The sequence below is a fragment of the Cicer arietinum genome, chromosome 2 (genome assembly GCF_000331145.2).
Source record: "Cicer arietinum cultivar CDC Frontier isolate Library 1 chromosome 2, Cicar.CDCFrontier_v2.0, whole genome shotgun sequence".
NCBI classification, from domain to species: Eukaryota; Viridiplantae; Streptophyta; class Magnoliopsida; order Fabales; family Fabaceae; genus Cicer; species Cicer arietinum.
The window spans coordinates 18,268,791-18,295,902 of NC_021161.2; the positions used below are offsets into that span (position 1 = coordinate 18,268,791).

The 27,112-nt window shown below is 33.6% G+C and overlaps 2 protein-coding genes across 7 annotated transcripts; one reads left to right on the forward strand and one right to left on the reverse strand.

The window, feature by feature from the left end:
• Positions 1-6,762: 6,762 nt before the first annotated feature.
• Positions 6,763-8,172, forward strand: LOC101501744 (uncharacterized). The gene has a single exon (XM_004488847.4). It carries the CDS (start codon positions 6,968-6,970, stop codon positions 8,009-8,011), a length of 1,044 nt encoding a protein of 347 aa, XP_004488904.1. The 5' UTR covers positions 6,763-6,967; the 3' UTR covers positions 8,012-8,172.
• LOC140919299 (uncharacterized) lies at positions 8,136-27,083 on the reverse strand. Of its 6 annotated transcripts, none has more exons than XM_073365125.1 (7): positions 26,983-27,083; positions 26,238-26,320; positions 25,379-25,449; positions 25,138-25,297; positions 8,696-8,838; positions 8,516-8,614; positions 8,136-8,395 (listed from the first exon to the last, which is right to left on the reverse strand). In XM_073365125.1, the coding sequence occupies exons 2-7, from the start codon at positions 26,245-26,247 to the stop codon at positions 8,324-8,326; spliced, it is 555 nt and encodes a 184-aa protein (XP_073221226.1). In that variant the 5' UTR covers positions 26,248-26,320; positions 26,983-27,083; the 3' UTR covers positions 8,136-8,323. The 6 variants fall into 6 exon arrangements, with proteins under 6 accessions (XP_073221226.1, XP_073221225.1, XP_073221224.1 ...); XM_073365124.1 differs by having other exon boundaries at positions 8,684-8,838; XM_073365123.1 differs by having other exon boundaries at positions 8,696-8,850.
• Positions 27,084-27,112: the final 29 nt, after the last annotated feature.

Here is a 27,112-nt window from a genome sequence, read left to right on the forward strand (position 1 = left end):
GAAAGAGTCTCCGACAGCGCCTAGCACTCGTACATGTGTGGAGAATAACACAAGTCTTTCAAGTAGTAGTAACATGTTAGGTGTAGATTATTATAGCTATAAGCACTTTGAGGTGATGAATGATATGATTTCGGATGTTGTTGGGGTTAATTTGTCATTCAATGAAGATCAATATAACGATACTTATGGACTTCCAAATGAAGAAACTCGCAGATTTTATGGTCTTTTGAAATAGACAAATAAATTGTTGTTTGAAGGATCTCCAAATTCAAAGTTATCAATGTGCATTAGACTTTTAGGTCGAAAGTCTCAACTTCATGTTCCTGATTTAGCTTTAGATTTGATTACTAAGATGATGCTCAATGCAACACCTATTAGAGATGGTTTACCATAAAGTTATTAAAATGCTAAATGGTTAGTGTCAAAGTTAGGATTGGGTGTCAAGAGGATTGATTATTGTGTTAAAGGTTGCATGTTGTATTATGACAACAAATTTGGTATAAATGATGCCAACTTAGTTGAATGTAAGTTTTGCCAACAACAAAGATATCGTCAAAGGAATAACTCTATGGTAAGTATGGGAAAATCAATTCCAAGGAAAGCAATGTTATATATACCTATTGTATCAAGATTGCAGAGAGTGTTTGCCACAATGCAAACTATAGGAAAAATGACATGACATTATGAGAATAGAAGAAATCTACGTCAGTTGCGACATCTGTCTAATGGTCAAGCATGGAAACACTTTGATCAAATGCATCCCGATTTTGCATCAGATCCACACAATGTAAGACTTGGATTATCCTCAGATAGATTTATGCCTTATATACAAGCATCGTCTACTCCTTATTCTTGTTGGCATGTTATTGTTACTCCTTACAATCTTCCTCTTTATATGTGTATGTCCAAACCTTATATATTCTTGGCTGCTATGATACCAGGTCCTTCTAATCCTACAACTGGTATTGGCATTTTTTTACATATGATATTGAAGAGGTTGTGGAATGGTTTCTTGACCATGTTATTGATATCGATGATATTAAGAGGTTGTGGAATGGTGTCTTGACATATGATATTGCTACGACACAAAATTTTATGATGAGAGCTGCTTTAATGTGAACCATTAATGATTTCCCCGCTTATGGGATGATGTTAAGATGGGGGACCCATGGTAAGTTGGCTTGTCCTATTTGTATGGAAGACAAAAGCATTTACTTTAAAATTAGACGGGAAGACATTGTGGTTTGACTCGCACCGTAGGTTATTACCTATTGTTCATGCATTTAGAAGAAAACCAAGCTGCATTTATCAAGGGCTATGCAGAAAATCTAGGACCACCGCTTAAATTGACATCGGAACAAGTTTTGAATAAAGTAAATGATATGCCAAAGGTACAAGTTGTTTATGGTGTGGCTTGTAAACCACAAGGTTACGAACAATGACACAGTTGGACAAAAAGATGTATTTTTGGGATCTAGCGTATTGGAAAAATAATCTTATGAGACATAATCTCGATGTCATGCATATCGAAAAAAAATTCTTTGACAATATATTTATTGAAGTTGATCAATTTTTGCATTGTTTCAAAGTAAGTCATTAAATTAATTTATTTAATTACTAATTATATATTTGCGTGCTTAATTGAATTATATATTTAATATTTTCTAATTTAAACAAATGAACAACAGACAAAATGTACTTGAAAAAGATAGCATGATGCTGCAATTTTGCCTTCTTTTGACCATCGTTTCTCCAAGCGTCTGTCATCTAAGTTGGTGTACGCACGTAACAAGGGCGAGGAAAAACGGCCAAATTGTATTGGTGAAATGTTTGGAGTGCTTTGTGGAGGAAATAGAACACATATGCTTACAAACAGAAAAGAGAAATAGCAAAGATTAATAGAGCATCTGATAGGGGTACCAGTACTCACAAGGGAGGTTCTATGTCTGCTGGAGAAATTAAATATTATATGGCAATTACTATTAATATATATCTATTAATTTATATTCAATTAATTATTAGATTTCAGTAATTAAACTTGCAATTTAATATTTTAGGAAAAACAACTTGGAAGAGAGATCACTCAGGATCAGATACATCGATATCTTCATGTTAACCTTAAAACAAATGAGTATACTAATGAATTATCACAAATGATTCAGGTAAATATATATTTAATTAGTATTTTAATTGATATATATATATATATATATATATATATATATATATATACAAAAAGAACTTAAACGAGAAGTCACTCAAGTTGAGATACGTCGCTATTTTCATGTTAATCCTGAAACAAATATCATATTGATGAATTGTTACTGAAGATTCAAGTATATATATATATATATATATATATATATATATATATATTTCTTTAACTATATACATTCTAATTATAATGAATTAATTTTTTAAATTATTATATATTAATTAACTATTTTAATTATTTTATTATTTTTTATACAGGAAAAACTTCAACATGCCATGAAAGAATGAGATGATCAATAAGCTATTATTCCTCCTGCTCAGCAAGTGGTCCAGTGCAGCGGAAACAATAGGAGACACAAGCTCTATGAACATTAGTGGTGGCAAGTACAAAGGGCGTGTATTGGGTGTTGGTAGTTTATCGCCAACATATGTAAAAGGTCCAATATGTTATATTCAAATTGAGACGTCTTCTTCTTATGCTAGTACGGGTCGATCTCATCGTCCGTCGATAGACAATGTTGACCAATTAAAGGAACAATGGATAAGTGAGCAAGAAGAAAAGACACAACAACTTATACGTGCAGCAATTGATAAACTAAATGAAGAATGGAAACAAAAGTTTTAAGAGCAGCGACAACAGTTTCAACAACAACAATTTTTATTTTCTCCTAAGTTTCATCCACAGTTTCTGCCTCACCAACAACAACAATCAATGCCTCAATACTTGCAGCAACAACCATTGTTCCAGCAACAGCAGCAACAATACTCTCAATACTCCTAACAGCAGAAACCGCATCCAAATTTCCAGCAGCAACAACAAGATCCTCCAAACTCCGCCTTCCAGCAACAATAGCAACCAATGTTTCAGCAACAATAATATTTTAATAATTAGCAATATGTTATGTCATTCACAACAACTTCCTCAACCTCAAGCAGATCAAACTCCATACCAACCAACTATGTCAACAGCTGGCTTGATCAAACCAGATTTAAATCAACTTCAATCAGCTATGGCTCCGTCAACTAGTGGTGGTGTACTTGAAAATGAATTGCAATTTCAAACCATGTTGTCTCCAACACCAATTAATAATACTTTTGAGAGACTTTTTTCGTCGGGTAATATTCCATCAAATAATGATGGAGAGAGTGGAGCTAATGATTAGAGGAATTACTATAACGGTTGATGTATTTGAATAATATTTTCTATTTTTATTTTTGATTTGTATGAATATATTATACATTATTATTTAATTATGGTGTGTTTAATTTTGGTTTGTATGACATAATTTATTAATTTTGAAATATTTTATTTTATTTTGTTGTAATAATTTAATTAATATTAAGATTAGATTTCAATTTTTATATATAATTTTTATTTTAAATTTAAGTTTTTTAAAATTATATAAATATTAATTTTTATATATAATATCATTTTTTAATATTAATTTCAAATTTTATAAAAATAAAAAAAAATTAATAAAGTCACACATTTGTGGCGGCCTAAGCTCTCACAAATGAGACAGTTTGTGTAGGTCTAAACCCTCACAAACTATTTTTTTTATCATTTCATTATTTGTGGCGACCTAAGCCCTCACAAAAGACAGATTTGGTGGCGGCTTTGCCCTCACAAACGCTTACTTTTGTGAACAGTTTTGTCTTTTGTGGCAGTCTAAGCCCTCACAATTTTGTGGCAGAATTTTCCGTCACAATTTTGTGAGGGCTTGAGCCCTCCCAAATGGTAATAAAAAAAACTAAAATTTGTGGCTGTTTTAACGGCCACAAACATTTGTGACTGACTTATTTTTTATTGTCTAAGGCAGTCACAAATGTGCTTGTTATATAGAGTCATCTCTGGGTTTGAATTTTGGAGTTGAACTCTTTTAAATTTGTTATTTTCGTGTGTTTTAAATTGTGATCTTTTTATGCTTAAATATATTTTATTTATAGACCAATTGTACTAGTATTTTTATTATATTTAGTTTTTAAAAAAATTAAGATAGTGTCACACTGGGGCCCAAATTTTAGGAGTAACAATATTTTTTTTTATTAAGTGTATATACATTGGGAGCTTCTACGATATATTTTTTATTGATAAAATGTTAGTGATTAAATAATTAGTGAAGAGAGAAAAATATTAGTAGTAGAAATCTAACTTATGATATCTTTCCCAATATTCTTTAAATTTCTCTTAACGTTTCGGTACAATTGTTTTCTTATTTAACAAATTATAATTAGTAAAAAAAAAACTAAAAAACTATGATATTTTTGTAAATCAAAGAGATAATTGTAAACTATTGTACTTTATGAAAAATCATTTCAACAAAATAAAATATTTCACTGTCTATAAATACTATACAAATTTTCTATATTTTTTTCTTTAATAACAAATTTAAAAACTTTTAAATGTTATTTCACTAATAGTTTTACTAAATGTTATTTAGTAATTAACATTTTTATACAATATTAAATATTTTTACTTAATAATAACTCATTTAACTATTTATTAACTGATATATATTATAAAATTGATATCTATATCGTAGATATATATATAAAACAAAAATACTTAAAAGAACATGAATCAATTGATATGCACATGACTTTGTTTTTTTTTGTAAATAGATTGACTTATAAATCATATTTCAAAAATATGTAATAATTGATATGAATTTTCAAGAGCTTATAAAAAAAGAAAAATAATATTGAAAGATTATAATTTGGATAATTTTTGTTGTTAATAGCTTACCGAAAACAAATTAATTTTTCGGGAAAGAAACAATAGGATCAATTTAAAATAATGACAACTCTGTCTCTTGATTAGACAATTGCTTAATGGAATTTTGTCATTAAAAGCACCTTAATTGCATCAAGTATAATTTTGCTATAATTCTATTGTAATTTTAGATTCGTCTAAACTTTTCAATGTTGATGTAATATTTAACATTTTTTTACACAATATTTCATTTTTTGAGATTGTATTAAAACAATTAATGAATAAATTTGTGCACATCTTTAATATCGAAGATTATCAGCATTTGATAATCAATATATATATATATATATATATATATATATTATTAAAAAAAATATACCACCAAGTTCATAATTAGTACCAGCACTCAAAATCGCAAAGACTGTATGTGACTGTGACTTACTTTTAGATGTGTATTGTCAAATCACATTTATATAGAACCAGATACGCTCATGTAGATGGTCTCAAATCCCGTATTCCATATTATATTATCATCCCAATTTAAATTTATCTAATAGATAGGATTTATTGTTGAGAGGAATTGAAGTAAATGCAAATTGAGAGATCTTGTTTGTTTGTAAGTGATTATTTTAATTTTTAAAGTTGAAATCGTTGATCTATTTAAAATTCATTCAGAGTTCATCTATCTATTATTTTTCTTTTATGAAATATTAAAAAATTTCACTTACAACTTTGAAGTCCCAAGCTCGAACTTAAGACATAATATCCAACTTAACAAATTCGACATTTGTCAGTTGAGTTAGGTCTTACAGGTAACTATATATTCTATTTACTTGAAATAAAATTAAACTTGAGTAATTTTTGTGTGTAAAACAAGATCACACACCTATTTGTAACGATGCTACAATAATTACATTTGATGTCAAGGAATTTTATTGACTAGAACTACTAACAATTGGTCTAAGATATTATAAAATCAATAAATAATAAAAACATAAAATAAATTTTAACAAAAATAAAGTCTTAGCCAAAAACTTGCAAAGTCCTAAAATTATTCTAGCCAGAAGTTGAAGCATTGTCCCTTGGCTAGTTAGTTGATTAATCTAGCTACCTATTGAACTCCATAGATTTTTACTTATCTCTACAGAAAATACTTCAATTATTTTTCAAAAAAAACAAACAACGAAATAAATGACTACTTTTGTAACATGGCCTAAAAAATTAACAAAACATAATTAGATCATAACAAGTCTACTAATTGTTTAATTTTGATTTTCTCTATCAATCATTTCTATTTCTTTTTATTTTATTATATATTTTTCAATTTTTTTGTTGGATCAAAAACTTATATCATATAGATCATACATATAAAATTAAACAGAAATCTAAAATAATTTAATATTATTGAACCTCATGAAAATTAATGATATTCAATAAAAGTACAAAAGAAGTTAATTTTAATATATCTCAATAACATATCAAATAGTTTTAAATTTGTGTACAAATTTACATGTATGATCTATACGATATAATTTTCAATTTAAAAAAATAAATTTAAAGAAATAAAAATGATCGACAAAGATTGTGAGAAGTTTAGATTGAGATGATACAGACTCCCAATTGTTCAAAATAGCTTAACAAACAAGGAAGGAACAAATTGCAATTCTGTGACTACAACATAATGCCATATTATATTGTCATATACTTTTCCATGTGTTTAAAATTTATTGTCCCTGCTGTTGTTTTTTTCTTAAAGTTGTTTCCTTTCGGTTAATACCTTTTTTCTTTTTATTTAGTTGATGGGGCGCTAGTGCGTGTAGTGCATGTGACAGCAACAACTTTTCAAATTTTTACTAGATTGAGCATTGCTTAATCAACAAGTAGGAGCAAATGGAAACGAAAAAACAATTGGTAAAATTTTAGATGATCAAAAGTTGAAGACTTTATCAGGAAACAAAAACAGCAATGCACAAAATGAATTGAACACATTATTGCTTAAGGCTTTGCCACATTCTAACCAGATTGTTTTCACTGAGAGCCATGCCAATGAACCATGGCCACGGCCAACAATCCAGAAGGTGGTATAAACTATGCTTTGTTCCCACAAGTTCAGATAGTTCAGATGATTCTGATACAGAATCTGTAGTCATAGCTCCAAGTACTCCAACTCAAACTAGTACATGGCAACAGTCTTCTCCACCGTATTTGCCACCATCACCACCAAATCCAGAACCTCAAATCAACTGGAGTTTTCCTCCACCGCCGCCGCCACCGCCTTCTTTTTTTCTACTGTCACCACCATTAGTGCGATTACAGTTCCAGGCTACAAATCTAGAACCTCAAATCAACAGGCATTCTCCACCACCACCGCCGCCACCTCCACCTTTTTCTCTACTGTCACCACCATTAGTGCGATCACAATTCCAGGCTACAAACCCAGAACCTCAAACTAACTGGCAGTCTTCACAGCAACCGCCACCGCCGTCACCACCACTGGAAAGATGGGATGAAATGTTTCCCCTTATGGATAATGTTTCCCCTTCAGTGATTGAGCAAAGACATCCCGAAGATGATCAAAGTGTGTGCCTTCGAATTCCAGACAGCGTCATCAATGCCATTCGCAGAGTGAGAATTTCAGAGTTGCATGAAAGAGATAAACTCTCTCACTGTCCCATTTGCATGGAGGAGTTTAAACTGGATGACAAAGCATGTCAGTTACCCTGCAAACATACCTACAAGTTCGAATGCATTCTTCGTTGGCTTAACAGCAACAAAACATGTCCCATTTGCAGGCTTCGGTTAGATGGTTGGGAAGGACAGGGTAGTTCTTATAACATAGGTGATGATGATGACAATAATAGTTTGGACCTTGAACCTCCAATTCTACCACCAGTAATTATAACTAATAGCTTGGAAGACCTTTTGCAATTTTCTCCACATTCACAAGTTACTGAGGATGTTGGAGGTGACAACTCTGCAGATGAAGCCGAGTATGACAGCGCATGCGACTACTTAGGTGATTCTTATGAAGATGGAGAGATAGTTAGTAGTAATTATCAAAGTAATCGTAGTTCACAAATTTAACTATATTTGATTCTAGTGGTTTTGGCCAAGGGTACAAGTAATTTCCTACTTTTGATAATGAGATTTCTCAATTCTAGTGCGAATAAATGAGGAATACAGGAAATATTGTATCAGAAAATCTGTCTACGATTGTGAATAGACTTGAAATATCTTTCACTAAATAATGTATTATTGAAAAATATTTAACATATATTTCACGCAAAAAAAAAAAGAATAATGATATTTCATTAATCAAATTTGCAACAAGTTATAATCTCTTTGGTACCATACATTTTCTCATGTATATGGCACAACCTCAAATCACTGTGATCTTCAGAAATGTCTCTGTTGATGTTGAACACCAGCATGAAACCCTTCTGTGTATGCTGTGTTCTTAAATATCATCTGCATTAAATGTCATTGTGAATATCACACTTCTTCACATGATTAAGATTTATTACCAACATAAATGATAATTACTGCATGGATACAAAACAATATTCCTTGATTTTCCAAAATACTTACAGCATGGTTTTTCAAATATGAGACAAGATGTTTCCGTAGATTGTCAGACACTGCCGTGCCTAGATGTTCCCCTTGTTGTTTTATTGTGTCTTCTTTGATCTGGAATAGCAAGATGTTTCAGCTTGATGATTAAAGTAAAGAAATTTGAAATGGACTGTGGAAGCTTACACTGATCTTTACCTCTGAAAGCAATAATTCTGATGTTTTATGCAATATTTCTTCAACAAACGGCCCAACATCTGCAAAGGAGCCTGGTGAATGAGCATTGTTGACTGATTTCTCCTTGGTAACATTCTTAATAACGGATGGCTTGACATCTTTTACTGCATCACAACCTTTTTCACTTGTTACTGATTACTAGGATCTTCCAGCAATGAACATAATATTAGAAACTGAGCTACAGAGAAAGAAAGAGAAAGTGCAGAGAGAAACCAAAGGAATACTCTGTATTTCAGTAATCAATCTTGTATTTCTCTATACTTGCTTTGATGTCGTCAACTGCTTATTTCAAATAAGATAATCTCACCTAATGTGACTATGTATTAGAACCCTTCCATATTCACAAACAGATTTCAGCATATCGACAAAAAACTTCTCACCAAATAAATGACAACATTGTCATACATCCATTTGCAAATATCTTGAATCACCTCTTTTCTATCTTTCAAAACCACTTTCATTGTGTTTTGTCTTAGTTAACATAATCCGTTTTTGTATTATCATGGGCAGCCTCTTCTTCAAAATATTCTTCACTATTTGCTTATTTGGTTTCATCTGTCGTCTAAGAGCTTTAAAAACACCTCTCTCATTTCATCAAAAACCAAGGTACCGGCGTAAGAGCACTAACATTCTCTTTAGGTGATGAGTCATTCTGTTAGACCTCTTATTAGTTATTTTATGAGGCAACCAAGAGGTTCAAAGTGAATGGTCTGAACCAATCAGGCAGTTATGTTATTAGGCAGCAGTTATGCTATCAGAAAGTTATTGTATAAAGAGAGAAACCGAAGAAAAAATCAGTAGGCAATTATTTGGGATTGATATTGATTTTGAGATACCAAACTCTCTAATTCTTGGAAGGGATAGACGAAGACTCTCAAATATCTTGGAAGGAAAAAGCATTGTATCTGTTCAATCCTTGTCACTCTAAACTTTCTCTGATGTATTGGTTTGTGAATTCTGTATTAATAATATAAACCGCAGTTTTCTTTCTTTAATTTATCCACTATAGGTACCAGTTTCTAATACATTCTTACAAAACCACAACAATAAGAATTTGAAATTGGAGATGTGATCAAGGATGCTAATAAAATCAAATGTTTAATTTACTGGAAGCATATCAGAGAAGAAAAGAACATTAATTTGATCTTCTTATGTAGCTCACTCACTACCTTGATTTGATCCTTGAAGACATTGGGCAGGTTATGGTTTTTTTAATACTGTAGCAAATGCAACACACACAAAAAAGTAACATTCATTCTCAGGCACTCATTGGTCCTAAATTTATACTGAACACATTCTAAAAGAATTGGCTAGACTAGCAGTCACAAGGTTTGCAACCGCCATCTTAATTAAGTGAGTAAGGATGAATAAGTGATGAACATTATTGAAGAAAGTAAAAGACAAAATACTTTCATGTTTTATTATTATAGCCCTAAGCTGTTTATATAGGAAAAGAAATTACAATAGTAAAACTGAGTAATAATGATAGAATAAAAATAAACATAATAATATAAAATAAAAGAGAATAAAATCTAATTTCTCTCGGTTCTTCAACACCCCCCCCTCAAGTTGGTGCATAGATATCTGTCATGCCCAACTTGGCTATAAGTCGCTCAAAATTGGGTCTTGCCAAACTTTTTGTCAAGATATCAGCAGTTTGCTGGTTGGAAGTCACAAATGGCAGACATATAACTCCAGCATCAATTTTTTCTTTTATGAAATGGCGGTCAATCTCAATATGCTTGGTTCTATCATGTTGTACAGGGTTGTGAGCTATACTTATTGCTGCTTTGCTATCACAGAACAATTTTAAGGGTGAGTCAACTTTCATTTTCAGTTCGCCCAAAAGTTTACGAATCCATAAAAGTTCACAGATTCCTTGAGCCATTGCTCTGAATTCAGCTTCTGCACTGCTTCGAGCAACAACCCCTTGTTTCTTACTTCTCCAAGTAACTAAATTTCCCCAAACATAGGCACAATATCCAGTGGTGGATTTTCTATCAGTAATTGATCCTGCCCAATCAGCATCTGTAAATATAGAGACTTCTCTGTCATTAGTTTTCTTGAAGCACAAACCCTTTCCAGGATTGGATTTCAAGTACCTTAAGATTCGATAAACTGCCTCCAAGTGTTCTTCATAGGGAGAATGCATGAATTGACTTACAACACTCACAGAGAAAGCGATGTCAGGTCTAGTGTGGGCTAGATAAATAAGTTTGCCGACTAACCTCTGGTATCTTCCAATCTCAACAGGAACACTGCCTTTCTCCCAAAGTTTAGCATTTAATTCCATAGGAGTATCTGCTGGTCTACACCCACTCATCCCAGTTTCTTCCAAGAGATCTAGGATGTATTTTCTTTGAGAAACAACAATTCCCTTCTTTGAGCGAGCAACTTCCATACCAAGAAAATATTTAAGCGCGCCTAAATCTTTGATCTCAAATTCTTTAGTCAAATTTTTCTTCAATCTTTCCATCTCAACAATGTCATCTCCTGTGAGAATAATATCATCTACATATACAATTAAAATTGAAATTTTACCAACATTAGAGAACTTCATGAACAGAGTATGGTCTGATTGTCCCTGCATATATCCTTGCCTTTTGACCGACTGAGTGAATTTTTCAAACCAAGCCCTTGGAGATTGCTTGAGACCATAAAGGGATTTTTGAAGTTTGCACACATTTGAACCAAATTTATCTTCAAAGCCAGGTGGGCTATCCATGTATACTTCCTCCTCCAAATCACCATTCAGAAAAGCATTCTTTACATCAAGTTGGTTAAGAGACCAATCTAAATTCACTGCCAAGGACAAGAGAACTCTAATAGTGTTTAATTTGGCAACGGGAGCAAAAGTCTCTGAGTAATCAATGCCATATGTCTGAGTAAACCCTTTAGCAACCAAGCGTGCCTTGTATCTTTCAACTGTGTTATCAGAATTATATTTCACAGTAAATACCCATTTACAGCCAACAGTATTCTTTCCTGTAGGTAATGTCATGACTCTCCAAGTTTGATTCTTCTCAAGAGCTCTCATCTCCTCAAGAACAGCTTCTTTCCACTTTGGAATTTTTAGAGCCTCCTGTATATTTTTTGGAATTTCTACAGTAGACAACTTAGAGGTAAATGCAGCAAATGAAGAAGACAATTTTGAGTATGACACATAATTAGACAAAGGATATTTAGTGCATGATCTAATAGGTTTTCTAATTGCAATAGGAAGGTCTAAATCAGGATACTCGACATGACTCTTAAGAATAGAAGAAGACTTACCTGTATCAAGATGATGTGTTGGATTATCTATTGGTTCAGAATCTTGGAAGGGTCGGAGAATGGGTCCTTCATTTCTCTGTTTATGGTTTCTTCTTTCAAAGACATTTCCCTTCCAAGTAGGGTCAATTGTAGTAAACCTGCTTTGTGTCTCTTTATCTGAGTCATTATGTTGTGGCATTTCAGGTGGTCCTTTATTATTATTGAGATCAAGAATTTGATCATTGTGATTTTCATTTGAAATTGTCGCCACTGAATCTGTCGAAACCTCATTCATAAGTGGATTGAGTTTCAATATGGATTCTTGGGCATTTTCTTTTGGTGCATCAATATAAGTCTCAGAATTTTGTGACAACACTATATCACTTAAAGTAATGATGTTTTCAAAAGTAAAAGATGAATCTTCCTTAAAATTTCCCCCCTGAAGATGAATGTCACTAAAAAATGGTTGATTTTCAACAAAAGTAACATCCATGGTTACAAAAATTCTTTTTGATTTTGGTTCAAAACACCGATACCCCTTCTGAGTTGGAGAGTAACCGGTAAACACACATTTTATTGCTCGTGGATCGAGTTTGTCAAGGTGTTTATGTTCATGAACAAAAGCAGTGCAACCAAAAACTTTTAGTGGCAAATCAGCAGAGACACTAGTCAATGGAAAATAATTTCGAAAAACATCAAGAGGTGTATGAAAATCTAAAACTTTAGATGGCATTCGATTGATTAAATATGATGCAGTTAAAACAGCTTCACCCCACAAATATTTTGGAACCTTATTTGCAAATAGTAAAGCTCTAGCAACCTCAAGGAGATGCCTATTCTTTCTCTCTGCAATTCCATTTTGTTGGGGTGTATTAACACAAGAACTTTGATGAACAACCCCATTTGCAAGAAAAAAATCGGACAAAAGTATATTAAAATATTCTTTACCATTGTCACTTCTGAAGACTTGAATATTTGTTTGGTATTGAGTGTGCACCATTTTAAAGAAATTTTTGACAACCTGTCCAACTTCCGATTTTTCTTTCAATAAATAAACCCAACAAATTCTAGTATGATCATCAATAAAAGTTATAAACCATTTTTTATTAGAAAATGTGTTTATTCTATTAGGACCCCAAACATCACTATGAATAACTGCAAACGGTTTTGATTGTTTATATGGTTGTGCAGAAAAAGAAGAACGGTGATGTTTAGCAAATTCACAAGTTTCACAATGAAATAAAGATGGATCCTTCTTAGAAAATAATTTAGGAAACAAATGTTTCAAATACGGAAAACTAGGATGTCCTAACCGTAAATGCCATAACATAATATCATCATTATTAGAAGAAACAAAAATAGATTCAAAGCAGGTACTTGTTTTTTGTTGGTCTTTGAAGTCGAGTCCATTGTCAAGATAATAGAGTCCTCCACTCTCCTTAGCATTGCCAATCATCTTCCCCGTGCTCAAATCCTTAAAAGTGCAATGAGAATGAAAGAAGTTAGCTTGACAATTTATATCCTTTGTTAATTTAGTAATGGATAATAGATTACATGATAAATTAGGAACATGTAAGACATCTTTTAAGGTTAACTTAGGTGACAGAATAACAGAACCTTTCCCTGCAATGGCTGAAAGAGAGCCATCTGCAATTTTAATTTTGTGGTTACCTGCACAAGGGCTATAAGAAGAAAATAGACTCGACTCCCCAGTCATATGATCAGTAGCACCAGAATCAATAATCCAAGTATGGCTGGGAGTGACACTAAGTAGAGCAGTATTTGGAAAATTACCTCTCTGAGCTATAGAGCAAGAAGAAGTTTGAGACTCAAGAAGTTTGTACAATTGATCTAACTGTTCCTTGGTGAAAGGAGATGGGCTTGAAGGAGACTGCTTCTCTTGATCAGATGTACCAGCTTGGAGCGCATGACCTTCGTTTCTTTCTTTTTTCTTCCAATTTAGAGGTTTTCCATGGAGCTTCCAACATGTATCACGTGTGTGCCCTGGACGTTTGCAATGTTCGCACCATGGTTTCTTGCCAGCGCTCTTCCCGTCTTCATTTTTTGTGATTAGGGCAGAGCTTTCAACCTCACCAACAGAAGGTGACTTACCCATCATAACACCTTGTCTCGCCTCTTTTCTTCTAACTTCTGAGAATGCTTCCCGAAGTGATGGCAATGGGATTTTTCCCAATATTCTGCCTCGGACTTCATCAAGTCGCTTATTAAGCCCAACCAAGAACATGAATACACGGTCGTTCTCCTGTCTCTTAAGAAACAAAACATTGTCCTCACAACACTTCCAATGATCATCATAGCAGAGATCCAATTCTTGCCATAGTGTCATCAACTCATTGTAATAGGTAGTGACATCTCTATCTCCTTGTTTGGTATGCCACAATCGTGATTTGAGATCGAAAATTTGAGAAGAATTCTGAATATCAGAATATGTTTCTTTGACAGCCTCCCAAACTTCCTTGGCAGTAGGCAAAAACATAAAAGGTTTTTTGATTGTTTATTCCATATTACTAAGCAACCAAGCAATAATAACAGAGTTCTCAGATTTCCAAAACCTGTATTTTGGATCAGTTGTGGCAGGCATTTGCACCTCTCCTGTTAAGAAACCATATATTCCCTTACCGTCTAAAATCAATCTTGCGGTTTGGGACCATTCGACATAATTTTTTCCATTTAGTTTCTGGATTTCAACCTTAAGGGTATTAGAAGTTCCCTCATGGCCAAAAAAGTTGGAAGAACCATTCTGGCTGCTCAGGCCGCTGCCACCGCCACTTATGGCGCTGTCTAAATTGTCAGGGTTGTTGACTACGTCTGATTTTTTTGCCAAACCATCGTCGTTGTCGCCGCTACCCATAAGGGCTACCTTCCATGGGGTATTGTGTGCCATTAGGTTTAGCTCAGTTGGTTAGAGCGCCAAACCCTAATGGTTGTGGTAGCTCAGGTTAGAGAGCCAAACCCTAATGGTTGTGGAAAGGTTTACAGAACCCTAACCAGAGCTCTTGATACCATGAAGAAAGTAAAAGACAAAATACTTTCATGTTTTATTATTATAGCCCTAAGCTGTTTATATAGGAAAAGAAATTACAATAGTAAAACTGAGTAATAATGATAGAATAAAAATAAACATAATAATATAAAATAAAAGAGAATAAAATCTAATTTCTCTCGATTCTTCAACAATTATTTTATGTAAGCTAGATTTTGGAAATATGTCCACAGACATGTGAAGGTTTTTAAGTCCTGTGGACAAAGACCTGAAATTTATCATACTATATATTAATGAAGCTGTGTATATAGCTAAAGAAGGTTTTGAAGATAGTTGAGACTATGCAATTACATAGGTCCCTCCATGCCCCAGCTTACTATCATAATCCTGAGCACAATTATCAATATTTTACGGAAAAATGTGAGTCATATCTCAGTTCGATTCAAAACTGAAACCATTTTATAAGAATGTCTATTGTGTATTGATTTTGGACATTTGGACATGAACCCAATCTTGAATTCTATGACGAATTTAGATTTAATGTGAAGAATTTCGATTCATTCTAATGAATCACTACCACTGTTGATGGTAGAATATGGCGGAAGACCAAAATCCGCCATATAAACATGTCATTGCGCCTATGGCACCGCCATGGCAAGCATCTCTTCACAAATTTCCTATGGTGATTATCCAAAAATCTTCCACTCTATTCCGTCATGTCCGCCACTTAACAACACTAGTCACTACCTACACTTCGGGTCTCCAGCCATTGTCAAATTTGAGTAGCTAGCCACTTCTCGTTTGTCATTTTATGGCTTGAATCTTGAAATATTTTCAAGTTCATATATGATATTCCGGTTTATAATTTTTCTGTCACTTGTTTTTTACTTAACAATATATATTACGATTCATAATAAGATTCGACTTACTGTTAAAAAAAAAGTCGTGATTCACAACTTAAATCTCAATTTAATAACCATGATTTATTGTGAATAATTTCATTATTTAGTTTTTATGGACTATATTGACTAATTCCTTACTTAATTAGGTTCTATTATGATAAAAACTTCAATTCGAATAAGGAAGTTATATTTCGTTTAAACTGAATCATGGAGAGAATGGTCCCGTTTAAAAGGATCAGATTTACAATTGATCAACAACTTGATTGATTAAAGACAACTAGTAGACTTTGTTTACGGAGCTTGCAATATGGAAAAGAAGCAACCTGGTGAGCCTTAATGCTTCGTACCAATGTTCATCATTTTGGAATGAGCATGTTAGCAAAGATATAGTTCTTGATTTTTATTTTGCTTATGTTTTAACATCTCTCTGGTGGGAAAAATTATGTTGGAGAGAGCAAATAGTTACAAAAGCTAGCAATGAGAATATTAAGCCTCACTTGGAGGGCTACCAGGTGTGAAAGAAATTGGAGCGTATTTGATCAAATAGAGATAAATGTTCTTGGTGAAGAATCAAGGGAATTTAGATTTGATTCTCTTTTATTTTATATTATTTTGTTTATTTTAATTTTATGATTTTGTCATTATTACTTTTGTAATTTCTTTTCCTATATAAACAACTTAGGGTTATAGTAATAAGATATGAAAGTATTTTTTCTTTTACTTTCTTCATGGTATCTAGAGCTCCTGTTTAGGGTTCCACAACCTAGTGGGGTTCAGGGCTCCAAACTTACAGGGCACCAACATTTTGTTTCCAATTTATGTACGACCCGTTTTGCGACCCAACTCGTTTAACCATGGCGCACAATACCTCAAGGAAGGCGGTCCTTATGGTTAGCAACGGCGGTGACAATGGTTTTGGTGAAAAATAAGAAGTGATCAACAACGTTAGCAGTGGTGGTTTAGGCAACGGCAGCCCAAGAGGGGGGAGGCACCGATGGCGGCGCTTTTAGATTTATACTAGAATTCATTGATGATTTATACTAGATGCGGAAAAGCAATTGTTTATTCACTTGATAATGAAACTGATTACATGAGTATAAATAGTACAAGTAATTTAATTATGTGTAATCATAATAGAGCTGGTAATTAGGAAATTGATTCCCTATAAATGCTATCCTAAAAGGAAATAAAAATAAAACTGAAATCCTAATTAATACATACTAATAACTATACAGATTAGAATCTTATGATTATGATTTTTGATCTCATAATCAACACTCCCCCTCAATCTGGGTGGTAGATATCTATCATGCCCAGATTAGATCTGATATTTTCTTGTGAGAGCTTTCGTTAGGATGTTTGTTGTTTGATTGCACGATGGTACATGATCAATACTTATAGTACCATTATCAATTTTCTCCTTTATGAAATGTCGGTCAATTTCCACATGTTTTGTTCTATCATGCTGAATCAGGTTCTTTGCGATGCTGATGGCAACTTTGTTGTCACAATATAACCTCATGGTGTAATTGGTTGGAACTCTAATTTCAGCCAATATCTTCTTCAGCCATATCCCTTCACAAATGCCATGTGCCATGGCTCTGAATTCAGCTTCTACACTGCTTCTAGCCACCACCGACTCTTTCTTACTTCTCCAAGTGACCATGTTTCCCCACACAAAAGAGCAATAGCCGGTAGTTAACTTTTTGTCTGATGTACATCCAGCCCAATCTGAATCGGTGTATACTTCAATCCCTCTATTTGAATTTTTCTTGAAGTGAAGACCTCTACCTGGTGTACCCTTAAGGTACTGTAGGATTCTGTTCACAGCTTTCATGTGAACTTCAGTAGGACTTGTCATGTAGCAACTTGCCATGCTCACGGCAAATCCAGTATCAGGTCGAATATGAGTGAGGTATATTAATTTCCCAACTAAACTTTGATACCTATCTTTTTCAGTTAGAGGACCTTCTTCGAAGTTGCTTCTGCTTACGGATTCCATAGGAGTATTGGCAGCCTTACACCCAAGCATTTCGGTTTCTTGGAGTAAGTCTAGGGTGTATATTCTTAGACAAACATATATTCCCTCCTTTGAGCGAGCTACTTCCATCCCTAAAAAATACTTGAGTTGCCCCAAGTCTTTGACTACAAACTCCCTAGCCAAGAGTTCTTTCAATTGTTTGATTTGCTCATGATCATCACTTGTGATAACAATGTCATCAACATACACAATTAATAAAGTTAACTTGCCTTCAAAGGAGTGTTTGACAAACATAGTGTGATCTGATTGGCCTTGTATGAATACATCTTCTTTGACAACTTGAGTCAATCTTTCAAACCACGCTTTTGGGGATTGCTTGAGACCATACAAGGATTTTCAGAGCTTCACACCTTGTTTAAGATGCTGGATGATTCAAGTCCCGGGGGAATTTGCATGTATACTTCCTCTTCTAACTCGCCATTTATGAAAGCATTCTTAATATCTAGCTGGTGTAGTGGTCAATCCAAGTTTGCAGCCGCAGATAGTATGACTCATACTGAGTTAAGTTTGGCCACTGGAGCAAATGTCTTTTCATAGTTTATGTCATATGATTGGGTGAATCCCTTTACTACTAATCGAGCCTTGTACCGTTTTATGCTCCCATCAGCATTGTATTTGATAGAGAATATCCACTTACGTCCAACTTTCTTTTTTCCTTATGGTAAAGCAATAATCTCCCAAGTGTTATTTTGAATCAATGCATGGACCTCTTCTTCTACGGATGCGCCCATTCAGGTTGTTGAAGGGCTTCTTGAGCATTTCTTGGAATATATGTGTTATTAAGTGCTGCTACAAATGCCCTGTATTTTTGTGATAGTTTCCCATATGAACATCACTTTCAGTTGGACTTGTATGGACAGATTCTGAGTTAGGAAGAATATTACCTGAGGAGATTCCATTTTCTAGAGCCTGATTAAATTCATGGCTTTGCACTGGAGCAACTTTTGACTCTACCACCAAATTGTTTTTCTTCCTCCTAATGTAAACTTTCCAATCAGCTTCTTGTGTTGTACTTTCTACTAGTGCAGTTTCAAGGACAGGTTCAAATGGTTTGGTGGGATTTTCTGGTACTATTGGTGTGGAACTTGCTGGTATTGTTGATGTGGAATTTATTGATTCTGCTGCTGTAGAATTTACCAATTCGGCTAATTCTGTAGGTGCAGGATTTTCTGTTTCTGCTGTTGCAGTTTGTTCGACCATCTCAAAACCCAAAAATTGGAATTTTATTGTTTCTTTCGGGATTAAGGTATTCTCCCCTTGAATTCCAACTTTGGAGTAATAAGGTTGATTCTCACATAAGGTCATAGTGTGGTAAAGTTTTCTATTTGTTGGTGAATAACACCTATATCCTTTTTGGTGAGGTGAGTAGCCAAGAAAAATACATTTGATAGATTTTGGGTCAAGTTTGTTGCAGAGAGGGTTTAGGTTGTGAACAAAGGCCGAACATCCAAAGATTTTAAATGGGATTGAGGTGAGAACTCTGTTGGTTGGAAAAAATAGTTTGGAGAGTGGAATAGGGTGTGTCAAAATTGAGGATGCAGGACGGCATCCTATTTATGAGATAGGTGGCTGAAAGGACAACTTCTCCCCAAAAATGTTTTGGTACATTCGTTGGCTAGCATGAGAGATCTTGTTACTTCCGATAAATGCCTATTTTTCCTTTCTGCGACCCCATTTGGTTGGGGGTATCTACACATGAACTCTGGTGGACAATTCCATGGATCTTAAGGTAGGACTCTAGTGTTGAACTAAAATATTCATGACCATTGTCGGTTCTAAGCACCTTAATTTTTGTTTGGAATTGTGTTTGCACCATGGTGTGGAAAAACTCAAATAATTTTTCAACTTCAGATTTCTCTTTCATGAGGAATATCAATGTGACCAATCAAATATCGATGAGTGTAACAAATCATTTAGCTCCAGTAATGTTGCTAACCCGATATAGCCCCCATTCATCACTGTGAATTATGGAGAAAGGTTGAGAGGGCTTATATGGTTTAGGTGAGTATGTGTTTTGGGTATGCTTGGATAACTGACATACTTCACATTGAAAGTTCATTAGGTTTTTACTGAATAATGAGGGAAACAATTTCTCTAAGTACCTTAGATTTGGGTGACCTAATCGATAGTGCCACAACATTACAGACTCGTCACTATTTGGAGAAATCACTGCACAAGAATTGGCTTTGAGTTCTTCGGAGGAATCTTCAACTTGCAAGCAGTAAAGTCCAGCACACTTTTTAGCACTACCAATTGTCCTTCCCGACTCCAAAGTTTGAAATTTGGGGGAAAAAATTTAGCAACACATCTCAAGTCTTTGGGCAGTTTGCTAATCGACAACAAGTTTCAATCAAGTTTAGACACATACAATACAGAATTCAGAGTAATATTTTTTTAAATAATAACAGAACATGTTTGTACCAGTAACCTTTGACAAGGTACCATCAGCAATCCGAATAGAGGAGTTATCATGACACAGAGAATAATTGTCAAATATTGACATATCTCCAGTCATGTGATCTGAGGCTCCTTAATCTATGATCCATGATTTTGGTTTCCCTTTGCTAGTGTGTAAAGCATGTAAGAAATTACCTTTTTGTGCTACTGAAATTGTACCACATTTTTCTGCAGTAAGGACAATCTGCCAGAGCATTTTCTGCAGAGCCTCTATTTGTTCTTTGCTGAATGGAGATGGATCTTGTTTCTCTTCCATATCTTGTGAGTTGTGTGTTGCATTGCTTCTAATGTCCCTGTTGCATGATGGTTTTGGCCATTCAACTTGTGGCCAATGATGAAAAGTTCAGTCCCTTTGATTGAACCAACAAGATTTATGCCAGTCTCTGTGGGTGAGACTTTTGTTTTGTCTTCTTCCATGGTTGGGTCAATGAAAGAGTCTAGGGATGGTTCAAATCTAGCTCCGACACCAAAGGGAAAAGCAATTGTTTATTCACTTGATAATGAAACTGATTACATAAATAGTAAGTAATTTAACTATGTGTAATCATAATAGAGCTGGTAATTAAGAAACTGATTCCCTATAAATGCTATCCTAAAAGGAACTAAAAATAAAATTGAAATCCTAATTAATACATACTAATAACTATAATGATCAGAATCTTATGATTTTGATTTTTGATCTCATAATCAACACTAGAACTTGTTAGATTTATTCATTCAAAGAAACATCAGAAGTTGGACAGGTGGTTCAAAATTTCTTTAAAATGGTGCAAACCCAATACCAAACAAATATTTAAGTCCTCGTAAGTGACAACGGTAAGAATATTTTAGTATGCTTTTGTCAGATTTTTTTCTTGAAAATGGGGTTTACATCAAAGTAGAGAGAAAGAATAGGCATCTTCTTGAGGTTATTAGAGTTTTACTCTTTGCAAATAAGATTCCAAAATATTTGTGGGGTGAAACTGTTTTAACTGCATATTTCATTAATCGTATGCCATCTAAAATTTTAGATTTTCAAACCCCTCTTGATGATTTTCGAAATTACTTTCCCTTGACTTGTGTCTGTTGATTTACCACTAAAAGTTTTTGGTTGGACTGTTTTTGTTCATGAACATAAATAACTTGGCAAACTCGAGCCACGAACAATAAAATGTGTTTTTACTAGTTACTCTCCGACTCATAAGGGGTATAAGTGTTTTGAACCAAAATCAGAGAGAGATTTTGGAACCATGGATGTTATTTTTGTTGAAAAGCAACCCTTATTACTGACATTCATCTTCGAGGGAAAATTTTAAGGAAGATTCATCTTTTACTTTTGAAAACATCATTACATTACGTGATATAGTGTTGTCACAAAATTCTAAGACTTATATTGATGCAGCAAAAGAAAATGCCCAAGAATCCGTATTGGAACTCAATCCACTTATGAATGAGGTTCAGAAAGATATAGGGGCGACAATTTCAAATCAAAATCACAATGAACAAATTCTTGATCTCGATAATAATGAAGGACCACTTGAATGCCACGACATAATGACTCAGATAAAGAGATGCAAAGCAAGTTTACTACCATTGACCCTACTTGGAAGGGAAATGTCTTTGAAAGAAGAAACCATAAACAGAGAAATGAAGGACGCATTCTCAGACCCTTCGAAGATTCCGAACCAATAGATAATCTACCACATCATCCTGATACAAGTAATTATTCTTTTGTTCTTAAGGGTCATGTTGAGTATCCTGATATAGACCTTCCAATTGCAATTAGGAAACCTATTAGATCATACACTAAACATCATTTGTCCAATTATGTATCATACTCAAAATTGTCTTCTTCATCTGTTGTGTTTACCTCTCAGTTGTCTGCTGTAGAAATTCCAAAATATGTACAAGAGACTCTAAAAAGTCCAAAGTGTAAGAAAGTTGTTCTTGAGGAGATGAGAGCTCTTGAGAAGAATCAAACTTGGAGAGTCATGACTGTATCTACAGAAAATAATATTGTTGGTTGTAAATGGGTATTTACTGTGAAATATAGTTTTGATAGCACAATTGAAAGATACAATGCACGCTTGGTTGCTAAAGGATTTACTCAAACATATGACATTAATTACTCAGAGACTTTTGCTCATGTTGCCAAATTAAACACTATTAGAGTTCTCTTGTCCTTGGAGGTGAATTTATATTGGTCTCTTAACCAACTTGATGTAAAAAATGCTTTTCTAAACCGTGATTAGGAGGAGGAAGTATACATGGATAGCCCCCATGGCTTTGAAGACAAGTTTGGTTCAAATGTGTACAAACTACAAAAATCCATTTATGGTCTCAAGCAATCCCCAAGGGCTTGGTTTGAAAAATCCACTTGGTCGGTTAAAACGAAAGGATATATGTAAGGACAATCAAACCATACTTTGTTCATGAAGTTCTCTAATGTTGGTAAGATTGTAATTCTAATTGTATATATAGATAATATTATTCTCACATGAGATGGCATTGTTGAGATGGAAAGATTGAAGAAAAATTTGGCAAAAGAATTTGAGATCAAAGATTTAGGTGCGCTTAAATATTTTCTGGGTATGGAAGTTGCTCACTTAAAGAAGGAAATTGTTGTTTCTGAAAGAAAATGCATCCTATATCTCTTGGAGGAAACTGGGATGAGTGGGTGTAGACCAGCAAACACTTCTATGGAATTAAATGCTAAACTTTGGGAGAAAGGCAGTGTTCATGTTGATATTGGAAGATACCAGAGGTTGGTTGAAAAACTTATTTATCTAGCTCACACTAGACCTGACATCACTTTCTCTGTGAGTTTTGTAAGTCAATTCATGCCCTCTCCCTATGAAGAATACTTGGAGACCGTTTATCAGATCTTAAAGTACTTGAAATCCAATCTAGAAAACCAATGACAGAGAAGCCTCTATATTTATAGATGTCGATTATACAGGATCAGTTACTGATAGAAAATTCACTACTGGTTATTGTGCCTATGTTTGGGAAAATTTAGTCACTTACAGAAGTAAGAAACAATGTGTTGTTGCTCGAAGCAGTGCAGAAACCGAATTCAGAGCAATGGCTCAAAGAATATGTGAACTTTTTTTTGTTGATTCGTAAACTCTTGAAAGAACTGAAAATGAAAGTTGACTCACCCTTAAAATTGTTGTGATAGCAAAGCAGCAATAAGTATAGATCACAACCCTGTGCAACATGATAGAACCAAGCACATTGAGATTGACCACCACTTCATAAAAGAAAAATTGATGCTGGAATTATATGTTTGTCTTGTGTGACTTCTAATCAGCAAATTGTTGATATCTTGACAAAAAGTTTGGAAGACCCAATTTTGAGCGATTTATAACCAAGTTGGACATAAAAGATACCTATGCACCAACTTGAGTTGGGTTGTTGAAGAATCAAGAGAAATCAGATTTGAGTCTCTTTTATTTTATATTGTTCTATTTATTTTTATTTTATGATTCTGTCATTATTACTATTGTAATTTTTTTTCTATATAATCAGCTTAGGATTGTAGTAATAAGATATGAAAGTATTTTGCTTTTTACTTTCTTCAGTTCTTATCTTTGTTAAGTATATTTTTTAACTTGAGGTGAGAAAGAAATCAAGAGAAAAAGGATACTTATTATGACCTTTATACTTATTGCATAATGAAAGCAGATTCCTGAAAATGAGGATCCTTGTTTACCAATGTATTCTTCATGGTTGATTATACATGAGTCCTTTACGCTTGAATAAGGAGCTCCAACCAAGAAAAGCAAGAGACGTATTTGTTTAAACTTTAAAACTTACTAGTAACATTTACCTATAGTGCTATGTTGTCATACTCATACTAATTAAGTTTTTTTTTTCTTTTATTGGTCCAAGAAACTCAAATATCAAGGTTGATAAGGGAAAATCTATAAGAAAAGGGGATGAAAGTGAAATTGGAGATAGTTGGAGATGCAGGGGAACAGCAAGAGCATGAAATACCAAGAGATGCGGATGAACTAAGTGTTATTGGTTGGAGATGCGGTTGAAGATGAATGAGACTAGAGTGTAGTTAGATTATGGTTTTTGAGGAGTTGAAGACTTGAACTTTAGTGCAAACAGACACTACTATTTTTAAACGTAATTTTTTTTTTAATCTTTAATTATTTTAAAGTTCATATATGATGTACTGGCTCATGCTTTTTTGCCTATGTTACTTGTTTTTACCTAAAAATTCTATTTTCTTATCAATCATGGATCTTACTATTCATAAACATTCAATTTAGAAAACAGGTCTTCCAATTCACAGTACTTAACTTGATTTGATAACCATGCCCTAACTAAAAAACAGATTCCTACTAGAATAGAATCAGCGAACCATGACAAAAGGAACTCCTTTAGTATAGTAATGCCAATTCATCTTAGGCTAAGTTATAAATCTTTTGGCTTATTCCTAACATTCACATTAAGCAAGATTGACAAATTTGGCTCGCAATTGGTTTTCAAGGTCGATTTCAAATATGTCCTATTCCACACAATTGCTTCTCAGATGTAAAAGTATATAGGAAATAAGAATCAGTTAAACATATTACACCATGTTTTATACATCAAGATAAGATGACATATTTAGGGATACTATCCTAGTAGAAAAACAGATAAACATGAAACGATAAGCCAATGGTATAATTATCAAAAAGAAAAATGTGATGGTTCCATTCATGTAGATGGTACATGAATGAACATTGAATGTCACATTTAACAGAATTTTTACCTGAAACTGTCTGGGACTTATTATTAACAGAAACATGGTTTCCATCTGCAGGAACTTGTGATGAAGGTTGTGTTTCAGATTGTTGGGGCATAACTCCTAAGCTGGGTGGAACTAGAGCAGCTAGATCAGGAGGTTGATCTTTACTCACAGTAGGATTGGCCTGCAAGGGGATAAATAAAACAACAATGAAATGATGACTCTAATAGGTTATAAGAAAGGATGTAACCTTAAATTTACTCACCTCAAAATCAACATATGACGGATCCCTTCCTATTGACTTTAGAAATTTGTCAAGGTCATGAGCATTTAAAGCTGCAAGTGTATCATGATTGGACTCTAATTAAGTTATCGATTAGTACTTGTGCACCAAAGTATGACTGATCACTGATCACCACATTTTAATCTAGTTAAGAGTAACTGACGATGGAACTGAAAACTGTTGTATCGAACTACTTGAGTTAAAAGATATCATATGGCTGGCTATAAAATAAATTATAAATATTTTATTTAAAATATGTTATTATGAGATAGCGTTAAAGTAATAGATAAGTAATATCTGCTGATGACAACCAAGAGATCTAAAGCACCAAGAAAGCACTTATGAAAATTAAAGATAGGTCATACTACTATACTGAATAGTCAACAGAATTTTAGCACAAATCAACAAACATATATTCCACAGGAATTAGGAAGGAAACACCTCTTTACTAAGTGCATCAATGAATTGCAAGATATTGATGATTATTAACTTGTGCAGAATATGGTAGTCATGCACTAAAATTAGAGGTTATAAGAACTATAGTCCAAAAAAGTAACTCTGTCTTGCTCTTCATTCTAGTAATCAAACTTATATTTCTTCTTAATTACAGCATCAGAAAACCTAATCCAGATTTTTAGTCCAGAGCATTCTCTTTATTCAGCATGGTTTTTGTTCATAGTCATTGTCGCTCATATTGACGACAAAATTTTCTACAAAATAAAGCATTATCCAAAAAAGCTGCAACAACAACGTAAATAAAAAACAGATTCACAAATTATGGGAAACATCAACATTGACAAAAACCAGCATTTTCTCTTCATAAAACAGACTTCTCACTTACATATGGACATGTCATTCGACAATGGATGGAAGAAGCAGTATTCTTGAGTCTTGAACCCTTGATCCAATAACAGTGCAACGTCTCTTCAGAAAGGGAAAAATGTCACATATAAAAAATAAATTAGTATTTTACAAATATATTTGTTGCTTCATTCAGGACATTTTCAAAACACCCTAATATGCATAAACCACTAGATAAGATGATCCTTCAAAGGTCTAATGCTTCATCATTTATTAAAGCAACATTTTCTACAAATGTAACATTGTTAATCCTTTATAATATAACACTGTTTGAAAACACCCAAGTAAGCATAAAGCATTGCATAAGATTATCATTCAATTAACCATTGCATTACCATTTATCAAAGCAAGCTTTGCTACATACGTAGCATTGCTAATAATTTAGCATGCTCAACTCCAGTTCATCATTCAACAGGACATTTTCAAGTATATAGTATTCATTTCTCTTTTTTGTAAACAATGAGCAGAAGAAGCTTTATAAGAACAGTTAGTCGCAGATTCAAAACATACTATTTTCATACTTAAATTATCAATGCCGCTCATCATTTTCATGTTTTCATATCTTTCCATGTTTAAATGTATCTTAGAATTAGCAAACGTGATCAGTGTCCACTAGAAAATTACTCCAAATTAAGGTATAATTAACAGCAAATATCAAGATTATAAAATATATACTAGATCTCTCATAAGTAGGACAAAGAATAAGAACATAAATATCCACATACCGTGCTGAGTCATTCACTATGGCAAATGGGGTGACACAACCCAAGGGCACCTTGTGAGTAAAGAAAAAGAAATATTTTGAATAAGTCAATCATAATTTCAATCATATGATCTTTAACAAATAATCATACT

Excerpts from the sequence above, each read along its gene's own strand:
- LOC140919299 (XM_073365122.1), bottom strand. Across the intron at positions 25,298-25,378 it reads CGTCATATGTTGATTTTGAG|GCCAATCCTACTGTGAGTAA; the intron begins GTGAGTAAATTT and ends ATCCCCTTGCAG. Across the intron at positions 8,615-8,683 it reads TTTCAGAGGTAAAGATCAGT|ATCAAAGAAGACACAATAAA; the intron begins GTAAGCTTCCAC and ends TTGCTATTCCAG.
- LOC101501744 (XM_004488847.4), top strand. The coding sequence starts at position 6,968 with ATGCCAATGAACCATGGCCACGGCCAACAATCCAGAAGGTGGTATAAA.